General features: G+C 39.4%; 1 protein-coding gene across 3 annotated transcripts in view; it reads right to left on the minus strand.

Moving 5' to 3' along the window:
- Positions 1-14,559, minus strand: part of ADNP (activity dependent neuroprotector homeobox) — a 32,168-nt gene that overhangs the window by 6,306 nt on the left and 11,303 nt on the right. For 2 of the 3 annotated variants that reach the window (XM_037059899.1, XM_037059898.1), the window contains 2 exons: positions 5,600-5,712; positions 3,819-3,911 (listed from right to left, as the gene is read on the minus strand). In XM_037059899.1, coding sequence (XP_036915794.1) covers positions 3,819-3,911; positions 5,600-5,707 — 201 coding nt within the window. In that variant the 5' untranslated portion in view covers positions 5,708-5,712. Of the gene's footprint in view, positions 1-1,062; positions 1,218-3,818; positions 3,912-5,599; positions 5,713-14,559 lie in introns of those variants that run through there. The other variant, XM_037059900.1, reaches the window with a different exon arrangement.

The raw sequence follows: 14,559 nt of genomic DNA on the forward strand, positions 1-14,559 counted from the left end.
ATAAAACTGAGTAATGTGTCCCACTTGGAAGCTTTTTTATACTAAGACTGTTGATTAATACCATTTTCTGGGGAATTAATAAAATAGAACCAAATTTCTATTTGATAAATTCGGTTCTATCAATCAAATTTCTGAGGAAAAATTTAAAAGCATCAATTCCCTGACAAGTATGTTCCAATAGATGAACAGATCAACAATCCAGAATTATAATTGCTACTGAAATAGGTACTGATGGTAAAGTTTGAACCAACAGTCAGTTCTCCCTGGGGAACAGGAAATGCTACCCATTAACTTCCTTCACGTATGTCATAGCTTCACCTAACAATACTTTTCGGTATTGCTAGTGCTTTGCGCTCAGTTTTTAACTCTAATTTGTAAAAGTTTAAGTCAAACCTCTCTGTCACTGCTATCTTATAGAGCCACCAACCCCCGCCTCCCACATAGGTGTGTGGCATCAATATAAATATCAAAACTTAAATGGAAGAATGGAAGAGTCTTAAAAACTTAAATGGAAGAGTCTGGTTCTCCCCATAAAACAAGGGTTGTAACACATAGAAAAATGATGGATAACCTAGATGAACAGAACGTTGAGCATTTTAGAAACAGAAGAAGTCCTTTTTAGGGAGCAGGGGAGTGTTAGTATACAATGGGCTTCAGAATTTTTAAGTAACAACACTCCTAACTTTTAAACTTGAAGTTTCAGTCCAATGACAAAAAGACAAAGTTCCTCTTCGTTTTCCCTATCACTAAGAAAATGTGAAGTACAGTCAGGCATCACTTTATGAAGAGATGTATGTCCTGAGAAATACATCATTAAGTCATTTCGTTGTGCGAACATCCCAGAGCTAGATGGTACATATAGCTTACCATACATCTGAGCTATATGGTATACGTAGCCTGTTGCTCCTTGGCTACAAAACATGTACAAGTTACTGTAATGAATACTACAGACAATCATACCAGAATGGTTAAGTATCGTGTATCTAAACCTACAAAAGGTACAGGAAAAATACGGTATAAAAGATTAAAAAAATGGTAGACCTATACATAGAGAGCACTTACCATGAATGGAGCTTGCAGGACTGAAGTTGCTCTGGGTAACTCAGTAAATGAGTGGTGAGTAAATGTGAAGGCCTAGGACATTCCTATCTACTACTGTAGACCTTAAAAACACTATACATGTAGACTACACTAAATTGATGGAAAAAAAAAAACTAAAATTTTTTTTAGGGGAGGGAGAAAGAGGGAGAGAAACATCAATGCGTAGTTGCCTCCCACACACCCCTTACTGGGGACCTGGCCCACAACCCAGGCATGTGCCTTAGACTGGGAATTGAACCTGCAACCCCATGATTTGCCTGGCCAGCAGTCAAGCCACCAAGCCACACCAGCTGGGGCATCTTTTAATAAATTAATTTTAACTTACTATAACTTTCACTTTATAAATTGTTTTTAAGATGCTTTGACTTTTTATAATAACCACTGAAAGCATAAACACATTGTATAGCTGTATTAAAAATTATTTTTTTATATCTTTATTCTATAAGCTTTGCCATTAAAAAACACTTTCAAAAAGTTCTTTGGTTAAAAGCTTAGACACATACAATTAGTCTAGACCTACACAGGGTTGGAATCATCAACATCACTGCCTTTCACGCCCAAATCTTGTTACATCGGAAGGCCTGGTCCCAAGGACTGGAGGCTCTTCTAGAGGAGGTTTCACTCTTTCCAGACCTTGGTGATTTTCCTTGCTTTGTTTTTTCATTAGACTTGCTTGTTAGCAGATACTGCACCACGAACATTCTTCTCTATTATAAGAACCTTTCTGTGTTGGGGTCCATGTTTTCAAACTTTTTAAGGAGCTTATTCAAGTCTGCAAAAGCTTTTTTGCTAAACCCTTCACTGTGAAGTTTACTGGGGGTTCTTTTTCAGTTTCATTTTCTCTTGGCTTTTCTTCAGTTATGTGGTCCTGTTCAGTTCGAATGACTCCTCATTAGCTCCTCAGGAACCACCTGCAGGAACTCCTCCATGTCACCCCGATCCAGACCAAGGTTAAAGTTGTTTGCCATCTTAACCAAAGCCTACTTGATTTTGCAACCTCTTCATCCTTGGCAAATCCTTTGAAGTCATGGACAAACCTCTTGAGTGTCTTCTTCCAGATGCCTTACATATTGCTAGGTGACATCACCCTAAGCAAGGGTGTTCTTAAATAGTTGTCGATATTATAATCCCTCTAGAATTTCATTAGTGTCTTCTCAGACTTTTTCTTGTTGCAACAATAGCCTGGGCAAAGGTCATGGATTTAAAAACTGCTGTAACTCCTTGATTCACTGGCTGGATCAAAGAGGTGGTGTTTGGATGGAGAAATAACCACTATGGTATTGGGGTGAAGATCACCAATAAAAGAAGGATGTTCAGGAGCATTACCAACAATAAAATGTTGAAAAACATGTCATTCTCCAAACAGTACTTCTCCATTTTGCTGCAGTAGCAATTCAGGAGGGCATCTTGGAAGAGGAGGAATTTTCCTGCAGTGCACTGGCACATTGCTGATATGGGTGAAGGCCCTGGGGTTCTCATTGTGCCATCACAAAGGTTTCCATTTGTAGCCTACAGTACTGCCCCCCAAGCAAGACTCTTATCCTGTCCTTAAAAGCCCTGAAACCTGACAATGATTAGCCGTATGGATTAAGTCCTTTCAGTCACCCTTTTCCAGAGTGGGGAGGTTTCATCCACATAGAGTATTTGCTCTGGCAAGTAATTTTCCTCTACAATCGGCTTACCTAGAGTCTCCAAAAAATCTTTAGCAGCCCTCACATCAGGACTAGCAGACGTACCACTCACTTTCCCATTCTGTAACGATTAATGATTCATTCTTGAATCCTTTAAACCACCCAGAGCTTGCAGTACAGGCAACATCGTAGTTGGGTCTAGTGTTTTCTTTCAGCATCACAAACATTTTGCCTTGGCTGTGACTGTCAAGGTGTGGAGAGGTACAGGCTTCTGTGTCAGGTCATTATAAGTTTCTCCATGCCTGATATAGGCCCTTCATGAAATCTCTGTTAATATCTCGTTGCCTTTAATGAAGCAGTTTCTTCAACAGCTTCTGTCACTTTGTTCTTATTCTTCAAGACTGTAGCTATGGTGGAATGGGACCTGACCGACTGCCGAGCAACCACCACCACTGGTTTTCCATCTTTGTAGTCCTTAATCACTCTTAATTTCACTTCCAGGTCAGTATCTTGACATGGCCTCTCACTGTCAACATTAGCAGTGGATGTGGTATGCTCAGGGGTCAATGATGAACAAAACAAACAAGATTAAATCAAGCACAAGAATAATGATGCAATCAAGAGACGTGGTAAATAGATGAGTGAAGCTGTTTCTGGCATAACAAAACACATAGTTTTACAGCAAACTTTAAAAAAAATGTTAAGTAGAAAGAATATATTCTCAAGTATAAGAGTAAACATAAACCAGTAACAATTCATTACCATTATCAAATAGTATGTACTGTACGTAACAGTATGTTATACTTCTATATGACCAGCAGCAGTCAGTTTATACCAGTATCACCACTAACACATGAGCAGTGCACCACACTACTGTCTTACAACTTCAACATCACTAGGCAACAGGTACTTTTCAGTTCTATCATCATCTTAACGGGATCACCACTGTTCAGTGCATTACTGACAAAAATGTCATTCTGTGGCACATGACTGGAATCATTTGACATCTCCCACTTTAGGTCCCCTACAAGCAATTAATCACTATGGAAGGTCTACAGCTGAAAAATGTATACCTGTGCCACTTACCTGATTTTTTGTAAGTGAAGGGTCCCACAGTCCTACATCCTCCCATGTAGTGTTTTTCAAATAAAAGTCATTAGGTTCAAACTGTTTAAAATCCTAGAAAACAGTGAAAGAAGTTTACGAAAAATAGTGGTATCAACTCTACCTCAATCTTACTTATACATCCTTTCTCTTAACTAGGGTTGGAGTGATATACTGGAAAATTAACCTTGAGAACTAAACCAGGAGTCACAAAGCTCTCAGGAAATACAAAAAGGCATATGGAAATTGTACTGAACATTCCCCTAATGGTCTGACAGGTTTCCAAGGAAAATGCTAAAATTCTCATTAAAAAAGAAATTTAGCCACATCTTAATACCAAACTACCCTTCATTAGAGTATTATAACTTCTCAGCGGTAGTATTAGAATGGAGTGTAACGTTGGCTATAGCGCTACAGATATGACACTCTGATATTGGGGGTGGGGAAGGGAAGATTGGATAGGGAAGAAAACTCAAAAGATTTCTGAACCCTATAAGGAAGAAAGGAAGGTTTTCAAAGGAAATAGTTAAATTTTATACTCTTATGTAAAAATTTAATGGCCTGCTTTGCCCAGGCTAGGAAGATAAGAAGTATTAGGGTATAATTCCCCTTGGCCCTAAGAGGTTCACAATTCAGTGTGGGAAAGTCAAGTAGATATAAATTCCAGGATATGTAATTGGTGTTAATAATGGGAGGGGGAAAATCAAATGCAGGGTAGAAAAGGTACCTTATTATTCTCATTATTTATTCTTAGGAAGATGACCCCACTGAGTGTGGTATGAACTGACTTGCATCAGGCAGATCTACCTGAACTCGAGGGGTGGGAAAGGGAGTGGCCTCATGTGCTGGGGACAACGTTACACGACAAATCAGGGAAAGAAAACCTGTTGAATAAAGGAAATTGCTTTTTTATTTTCACTTCCATCCAAACACTTACTGAGTGCTTACTTTGTGCCTAGCAGTGTGCTAGGTGCTGGGGATATATGGATGGACAAGGTAGCCCTGGTCCCTGACCAGCTGGAACTTAAAGCCTAGTGGGAAAAATGTCTTTAAACATTTCTTTTCAATCAGAGGCTTTGTTGACCAACTAACTGTAAGACCTGAAGCAACGAGATCTGGAGAAGGAGGAACCAATGCACTGGCTATCCCACAGGGTGTTATACATAAAGCTCGCAGAATAAAAGGCTAGAAAAAGAGTTTGGGAAGTCCAAACTGCTACACAAGGGGAAGACAATAGTCTATGATGGGTCAAAAGGGCTAACAAATGCTCACATCCTACAGAGAGAGACGACAAAAGCACCCACACCACCAAGCCTCAACAATCAGAAGGTCAACCAGAACACTCAGGTGTATCAGAATGGGAGCAGGCTCTGGAGTCCCAAAGACAGACCCTGCCTGCCGCAGGACTGTGAGGTGGACCTGTTTCCTTACAGCTTCTTCATTTGTAAATTGGAGATAAGATTTCTATATCCCTCTAGGGGTTGTTTTAAGGATTTGAATTAGAGACAATTTTAAAGCACCTAGTGAAATGTCTGACATGTGTATGCTCTCAATGGTAACTGCTTTTGCCTCAGGATGCAAAGATGAAAAGCCCATTTTAGCGAGAAGGGAGTAAGTTAGGCTAACTGAGAAAGCTCTGGTGAAGCTAATGCTGAGGTTCAAAACCAGAATCATACCTAAGAGTTCACCACCCTGGCCGCTGGCACAAAGTAATGGATCAGAAGCTGAGTCATGTTAAAATTAAAAAATGGCATGCTACTTACTTCTATGTGTTCTTTACAGTATTCCAACCCAATGTCACTAAGTATTTTTTTCACAGTTTTCCGGGCTTTTCTTAAACTGCCAAGATTGTTGACAGGAAGTTGGAACATAGTTTCTATTGGAAAAAAAAATTTAAGTCAAGTCAAAAACATGTACAACTTGTAATATTTACTAATTCCACTGATGGTAGGATCAAAAACCCTGGCCCAGTCTGACAAAAAAGGGTGAGTAGACAGCCTTATCCGGTATGTTCTGAACACTTAAAGCAGGCAAGCAAAGTAAGTGCTCTGATTTTTTCTGTTGTTAACAAGACACTTTTTTGTTATAGATTAACTATGAGTCTAACCTGGCACAATTCTGATTAAACTTTTGGTGATGGACTTCCAAAGGTGAGAATTAGGTTAATAATACCAATGGATTATTTTGAAATCAAGTGTGAGTGCCATTTCCCCTCGTGATGTTGAACCTCTGAAAATAGAAAATGCTCACCATTTCAGCATCATTACCACATAATTTTGAGTGCCGGGGGAAAAAAGCTGTTGTTGTCTGGGAATTGTCCTGCACAGTGCTATGGTATTCTGAAAGAAACATTCTTAAAAGTTTCTGTATACTGCTTGAACAAAAGACACTAATAATTGTGTATAACTTGCCCCTCAGCCAGCACCATGTGTACCTGGACAGAAGCACTCACTTGTGTCACGGAGTGAAAGCCGAGATGGGGAAAAGCTGGGCACTCAGCACCAGAGCAAATAATGGTAATGGTTGTGTGACTTAGGGGATTCTTTTGAAAAATGAAAAGCTTACATGTGTGTGAGGGGATTGAAAAATTATTTAAATGACATAGCATCAAGAGAAAATTTAGATCCACTCCCCCAAGTTCCTTAAAAACAAACATTAAGATAATAAAATCAATACAACTTGGGTAGTTGAGAATGTCTTCCAATGAGATCATAAATGTTTCTTTATAAAAATACAGTAACAATTTATCATTAATTTAGTAATCTGAATCAATTTTGTAGGACAAAGTAGTTCTAGAAACCAAAAACAAAGGCAAAAAACCAAAAGCATGAAAAATTAAAATGCATGCAAACCTGCTTTTCTAATTAATACAGGCTGTTATTCTATAACACTACAGTTTATAAACCACAATCATAAAATCAACTAATCCAAATGTCGTATCATGTTACATTAAACTATGAAAAATGAAACAAATGAACAAAAAAAAGGGTGAAGACTACCAAAACAGTAACTCCTAGAAATTCAGAACCTTGTAAGTTACCAGAACTTAGAAGCCCCAAAATATTCTATATGAAGTACCAAAATTGAGACCAAAAGAGAAATGTTATTTCCCTGAGAAAAACTAATCAGCTATCTCACTTTCAAGATGGAACCCCTACTACTTATGAGCATGACTATGGTATTCTCAGCACTCTCTGCCATCCAATAATTTGTATAATATTTAGCTAAGAGCAGACTTAGAAGTTGCTTCTGATACAATTTAATGTGCATTCAAGGCCAAATATATACTTTATGGAAATCTGAATGCTAAAGAGACATCCTGTTTCTCTAGTCATTTCATAGAGTCTGTGGGCCAAAAGCTAGCAGTTCTTTCCGAACTTCCCAAATTAATTCTATTTCACTTTAGAGCAGAGACATGCCCAGCAGGCAGCCATGGCTGGTTGTTTCCTCTACTTCCTAGATAAGCAGCTCAGTATCTCAGAAAAACAAATACACAAAGATTTGGAAATGTTGCCACTCCTGTCAAACTGTAGCTCAGGATAAAGGAAAACCCACTCTCCAATGGATGACACCAGGCATTCTGAGTGCCCGCCCACAGCTAACAAAGAAGTTTGAAGACATCCAAAAGCGGCACCTCACTGCATGGTAGGTATCCAACTTATCCACCTACCTTTGTTATGAGAAAGTGGTATGTTCATACGGATGCTTTGTTACAAACAACTTATAAAGAGTGGCGTATCTGCCATAGAGTAAGCCTCAGGTTTACTTACTTAGGCCAAATTAAATACTTATAAATAAAATAGTGACACTATGTATGGGAAAATGCCGCACAAAAATGGTCCTTTGTTCTATGATTAGTAACTAGGAGGAACCCAAGTTAAAAGTTTACATGGAAGGATGCAGAATATTCTGTCTGAGTTAAGATTATAGTTGTCTCCATGACATTCCTAATCATCTTGGGAATTCTATCATCTGCCCCTTCCCCAGATGGATGTGTCTTCTATGTATTTGCTTACAGAGTCCACTTTCCAAGGCTTTGTTCACTTGGAGATAGAATAACACATTAATGTATGTTAGCATCCTCAAAAGCATTTACAAAGATTCTTTGGTTGTGTCCCCCCCTTTCTTTTTCCTTTACACTTTTTTGCCCTAGTTGGTGTGACTCAGTTGATTGGGCATTGTCTTACAGACTGAAGGTCATGGGTCTGATCCCCAGTCAGGGTGCATGTAGGAGGCCACTGATTGATGTTTCTCTCCCTCTCCCCTGGCCCACCCACCCCCTGCCCCTGAATCCATAAAAGAAAAAAATTTAAAAAATTAAACACCTTCCTCAGTATATGGAACAGGTACACAGTACAGGAATATAAGCAATTAGAAGGCTTTCCCCTACTCCTCTGGCCATGCAGCTCCCCTTCCCAGAAGGGGGCCATCATTACCATTTCTTGTGTATACACCCCGGGCTTTTCTATGTCTATAACAAGCCAGAGGTTCCTTGAAAGCAAGCCTCCAACGAACATTAGTTATTAGTTAATGTCGATTACTAAGGGTGATAGGGACATAAGGGCCCAATATATATTTTCCTAGCCTCCTGCTTGCTGTTAAGAGACATCTTCAAATCAACAGCTGACTCTCAGGTTTGTTAATGTCATCTATTTGATTTCTTGTTTAAATAGTTTTAATAAGAATCACCCCAGCTTCCTCCCCACCCCTCAAAAGCCCTTTGAGTTAGAAATCTAAACAAGGTGCCCATACCTTAGTGATTGAAGGGTAGGAACAGAGTAAATAGGAAATTCACTGCCTGAGATTAAGGGCAGTTTCTTCTTCTGAATAGAAAGAGAGCTAAAAAACATATTTACAGTCAGTACTCTCAGGGAGAAAGACATCTTACAGTATCGTCAAAAATTTGTGTAGAGGTGGGCTTATATTCCCTGCAGACTCGTGCCCAGTAGCTTGATAATCCTTTCTCTTGAGCCACCTTATCAGAATGGCCATTTTCACAAGGTTGGCACCTCTATCCCGATACCAAGAAGCACTCCCTTTAGCCAAACGGCATAAAAAAGGAAAACTATCCAATTTAATGAAATGGTACCATTGTTCATCATTTTTCAGAGCACCTACACTTTGCCAGTCAATGTACTAGGAATAGAGAGATTAATAGTACACAGTTCTTACCCTCCAACAGTCTATCCGTTCTAGGGGATGAATCGAGAGCACACAGTGGTCATGAGGTTGTTGGAGTCAAGATTCTTGTTTCACCTGCCCACCTTCCCCTTGGTACCACTCCTGCCACTTCTGATATACAGTCACTTAGGAGGCCCTTTGTGGAGAGCGATTGTACATGACTCAGGTCGACCAACCAGGGTAGTCTATCTCTGTAGACACTGATTAGTACAGAGCTGGACATGTGCCTCAAACAAGGCTGACAGTGATACTGAAAAGCAGAGTCGGGACCTGCCACTACACAAAGGAAGAAGAGGGAGGGAAAGATTCCTGCTGGCACTGCTTACGGTCTTCAATCTACCTGGTGCCTGAAAGCCAGTCCCACCACCCCAACTTTTCAAAACAAGAGCAAAGACTTAATTTTTGCTTAAGCTTTGGTTCATATCATTTGTAACCAAAAGTCTTGGTAACCCTAAAGTGTGGGACACAGATAGAAAGTGAGTAAAAGAGAAGATGGGGAATTTCATGCAAAATAATTATATTTGTGAACGGGGTCTAAAAGCAGAACAGGAGTTTGCCAAGATGTAGTTTTCTGAAAGATGCTTTGACCCCTGGTTTCATTAGTCTAAAACACTACACAGGAAACATTCTAAGCGTTTGGGGGAAGCTGAATGACCTATTAATAGCAGAAGGTAACATGTACAAGTGTTTTATTGACAACTGAAGGTTAAGAAACTTTTGGGTAAGCATGTAACACCTGATGAACAAGACTTAAATTTATGTTTTCAGAAAGATTTAAATTTATTGAATGAATAACTGAGTCACACTCAAATAACCCTTTACTCCAACTACCAAGAAGGTAAATAAAGGCAGACAAAGCCTGTCTCATGAGGAATACTTACAGGCTGATTCTTTGCAGAAGGATGATGATACATCAGTGATTGTGGACTTAAGCAAAGGTCATTAACTGGGGAACATAATTATAATCACTTACGAAAACATAGCTCTGCCAAAAGGCTTGGATCTAGGCAGGTGCACTCAGGAGCTTCTGGGTCAGGAAGATGAAGGGAGACCCAACACATGACCGTACACTAGTCTAGCAGGCTCAAGGCAAGGCCTGAAGGACGTGACACACAGAGTCAGTGGGGCTGGTCCCTGTATGGTAGTCCCTCCGCAAAGGTGCTGGATCAAAGACAGTATAATTTAGTCCGTTTTTAGGGGTGGCGGGGAGGAGAAAAGCACATGTAACTGTACCATTAGAAAGTAAGACAAAACAAAACACCCCCATAAAAACTAACCATAAACCTTTGACCAGGCACAGATAAATAATCAAGCCTGAAGGAAAAAAAGCCTCCAAATTAAACCTCTCCAGGCTGTAGTCTTAAGCTACTACAAGTGCGGATCTAGCATGGCATTTTCCAGTAAAAATTTTTCATATTTTTATTCATTCTTATGTGATGTTTCCCAAATCTCTAATAAGAATCTGTGTTAATTTAACACGCCAAAAAATACAGAAGTATGATTGTGTGTCCTAGTTTCCATCACCTGCTGGTACAACTCTACTTTGATGGGCGCAAAAGCACCGTTATTTTTAGGACCGTAAGATGCACCCAGGTTTCAGGGGAAAATAGGGGGGAAAAGTGGTAAAATAGCCAATAACTTGTGACCCTGCTCCACTGTCTCCCCACAGCGAGCTAGGTAAGCTACATTTGGACTGTAAGGTGCACCCCTCCCCTGTTTTCCCCCCACATTGGGGGGGTGCGTCTTATAGTCTAAAACTATGATAGGTTTACAATAATAAGAGAATAAAGTTTCTCATAATCACAACTACAAACCTACTTTTCTCCATCCCTGTACCAGGGAAATGATGTCTGAATATTTTACCTGAGTGACTAACGCATCAGTTATACTAGTAAATGCAACTCAACAATTATCATAAGGAAAACATTCTAACTCTGCGCTGGGAGCCATACAAGATGGTTACATTTCTTCCAGGTAACACCTAAACGTAAGCTGCTTAGTGTAAACTAGTGGTTTTTAACCCTGCCCAGCCTCCAAAGGGGTGAAACTCTTGTTTCTAAAGAAATCTTAGTTGAAACATAAAAAAGACAAAAAGTAGTGGAGGGGCTGGTGTTGAAATGAAGAAAGGAAGAAAGAGTTCTCTGTCTCCAAATAGCTCCTTAAAATAGTTACTTGTCTAAACTAAGTTTACCACACAAATGTATGCCAAGGTGGCTGTCTACTGAAATGTAAAATCTGGACCTATCTGGACAATCAACCAAAGCAGGAAGTTTGATGGCTGTAACAGAACTCCTATAGTAAGGTAAAGATATCCTGTAAACAAAACCAGTCTGCTCAGAACATGGTTACAGGAAGCCCAGAGTAAGCCTAAGGATTAGAACATAATATTTTGTATGTTAATATGTATTATATAGTCTTACAATAAAATAAGAATATTAAAACAAATTTATTTACAGTATTATACATATTTATTGAAAAATATCTGCATATAAGTGTGGGCCCACACAGTCAACTGTACTCTCTCTATATAACAACCTTATAACCCACACTGGGGCTTAAGATAGTCAAAGTTTCTTTAAGCAACTAAGCATTGTTAAGTCGTGTAAGTCATGCTATTTTCTAAAAAGCTGGGCATTTTAAGAAGATTCTCATGAAGAGAATCTAAGCATCAGTTTACTTCACTGCTAACCCATGACACTTAGACAAATTGTATAGTGTCTCTGTGGAAACATTTAGGACCTGGTTAGGATAAATACTATTTAGGCAGGAAGAAAAGATCATTCCCATATTCATATACCCTCTTCCTTCTTTCTCCTCCTCAGCAACATATTAATATCTGTCAACACCATTCATTGAGTAAAACTGTGGTCATCATAAAACACTTCCTTTTTCTAAGTAATTCTCGCTTACCTTTCCTGACTATTCTGGGATCTGAAGAGAACACAGACACCTCGTTTGCTTTTAAGGGTGTCACTAAGTCCTAAATTTAAGTTAAACCTGTTGTGAAAAGGTCTATATACTGATTAAAAAAATGAACCTTGAACAACCATACTGGCACAACCCTCCGGCAAGTAAGCACACCCAGATCCTGCATTTAGTCTGGAAGCAATAACCACTCAGTCTTTTTCTAAAACATGGTCCTGAACAGAAAGCAGCTGATCTTTCAATTTCCTATAAACTTGGGCAAAAAACCTTCCAGATGCCAGAAGCTCTTCATAGAAAGGCAGCTCGGTCTCCTCTCTTTCTCAAGTCCTAAATACCATAGAACAAATGACTATCTGACTATCTCAGGGCAGAATGCTTTTCTGGATTAGCAGATAAAACCGTGCATCATGACAGAGGTAAGAAAAGAAAGTTTAGTCTCCTCTCTCAATGTGCAGTAGTGTTGAAGATTAAAAAAAAAAATGGTTCTGAGGAGCCCAGGAGAATCAGAAAGAAAACTACTTTGCAAATGAAGACATACTTGTACCAAAAGCTAAATCTGAATGCACATTACTTGTGTTGCCCAGGATAATAATATTAGAACACTGTTAATAAAGACAAGAAACAGGCAGGATATGTAAGCAAATGTGTTTTCTTTTATTCTTTTTTAAATGTTAATGGTTGTTCAAGCAGTTTTCTGCTTTTTCTCCCCATCCCAGCCCCCCACCCCCGCCTTGTTATTGTCCATGTGTTCCTGCAAACCCTTCACCCTTTCCCCCTGAAATTCCCTCCCCTTGCCCCTCTGGTCACTGTCAGCCTGTTCTCAATTTCAGTGTCTTTGGTTGTATTTTGCTTGTTTGTTTTGTTGATTAGGTTCCCGTTAAAGGTGAGACCATTTGGTATTTGTCTTTGTTTTCTTTTATTCTTTACTTAACTGCATTGACATTTACTAGTTTGTCTGATAATGAAACAAACAACCCCCCCAATCCACAATTAAAGTAAAACGTCAAATACAAAACTGCCTCCACTTCAGGAAAAAACAAAACTTTGATTTCTTTAATTTTTAATCAAATCAATTTTAAAATTTTATATATTTAAGTTTTCCTATTTCCTTGGTGGGTATACTATATTTATCAAGACAAAATGAGTATATTTACCGAAATACAGTATTTTGTACATCTGAAACCATTTGGTCAAATACTTTTGCCCACTTTTTGTTAATAGTGTGTGAATCCCTTCCACCTGCTCTAAGAGACTATTTTCTGCCTGATCACTTCCAGTGAGAGGGGCACAAACCCCACCAGCTCATTTCACAATGGACAGCTCTGTTCACAAGTTTACTTTCTACAAGGTTTTGTGACCTGCCCACAACTCAGCTACAGAAGTCCAATCACTTGGTCACATACAGTCTTTTAAGTTTTTGAGATACTTCTTCCTTCCCTCCCAAGTTTTGCCCCCTCTCCAAGTTATCCATTCTCATTTCTTTTACCATTCCTTCTGATATTGCATAAGCCAACCACCAATAGATGTGACAAGTGGGACAACACTTCTTTAACTCTGGATATTATAATTTTTTTAAAGTTTTTCTTTTTAAACTTTTTTTCTTCTAGAGAAAGGGGAAGGGAGGGAGAGAAACATTGACTGGTTGCCCCTTACATGCACCCCAACTGGTGGCTAAACCTGCAACCCAGGCATTGAACTGGGACCTTCCAGTTTGTGGGGTGATGGACCAAACCAACAAGCCACACTGGCCAGAGCTGGCCATTATTTTTAAATTAATCTCCTGAAAGGTGCATTTGTGTTGGTGGCAGCCACTTCCCACGTATGATCAACCCAAATCTTTTTTGCATATGTGCTGCCCTTTTCAGCATTAGTTGGTTGAGCTGGTGGAAAAAAGATTCCATACTGAATCCAGGTCTGGTAAGGACAATAACATCAGCTATCTTTAAGTATGTTCTTAAAGGACAGTTTTCACAAAACAAAGCCATGGCGTATCTTTCCTTTATCATTTTCCCATTAATGCTCAAGACATGTCCTTCCCAAAACTGCTTGGGAAAGCAGCAGAGGCGCCGGTGATCTTTTTTTCCTAGAGGGCAGGGGTAGGCAGGAGGCTAGCCAGTCTTTTAACTGCCTCTTTAGCTCCCTCCTCCTAAATCAAGCTCCATTCATTTTTGCTACAAAAGCAACTGAGCAGTGAACACATACACACACAAAACCTGCACGCTAATGTTCTCAGCAGTATTCTTGATACCCAAGGGGAAACGACCCAAACCATCAGCTGATAAATGAATAAACAAAATGTGGTATTATCCACACAATGGGATAATTCAGCCATCGAATGGAATGATGTGCTGATACATGCTCCACATGGATGAACCCTGTAACATTATGCTCAGTCACAAAAGTCTACTTTGTATGATTCCAGTTACATTAAATGCCCAGAAAGGCCTATCTGCAGAGACAGAAAGGAGACAAGTTGCTGAGGGCTTGAGGAGTCGAAAGAGAGAGTGAGTGCTAATAGGTTCTTTATGGGGTGATAAAAAAGATTCTGGTGACAGTCGCGCAATTCTGAATATACTAAAGAACATTTAATTGTACACTTCAAATGGTAGAATTATTA

The sequence above is a fragment of the Sturnira hondurensis genome, unplaced genomic scaffold, assembly GCF_014824575.4.
Source record: "Sturnira hondurensis isolate 20B ecotype Veracruz unplaced genomic scaffold, ASM1482457v3 Scaffold0011378, whole genome shotgun sequence".
NCBI classification, from domain to species: Eukaryota; Metazoa; Chordata; class Mammalia; order Chiroptera; family Phyllostomidae; genus Sturnira; species Sturnira hondurensis.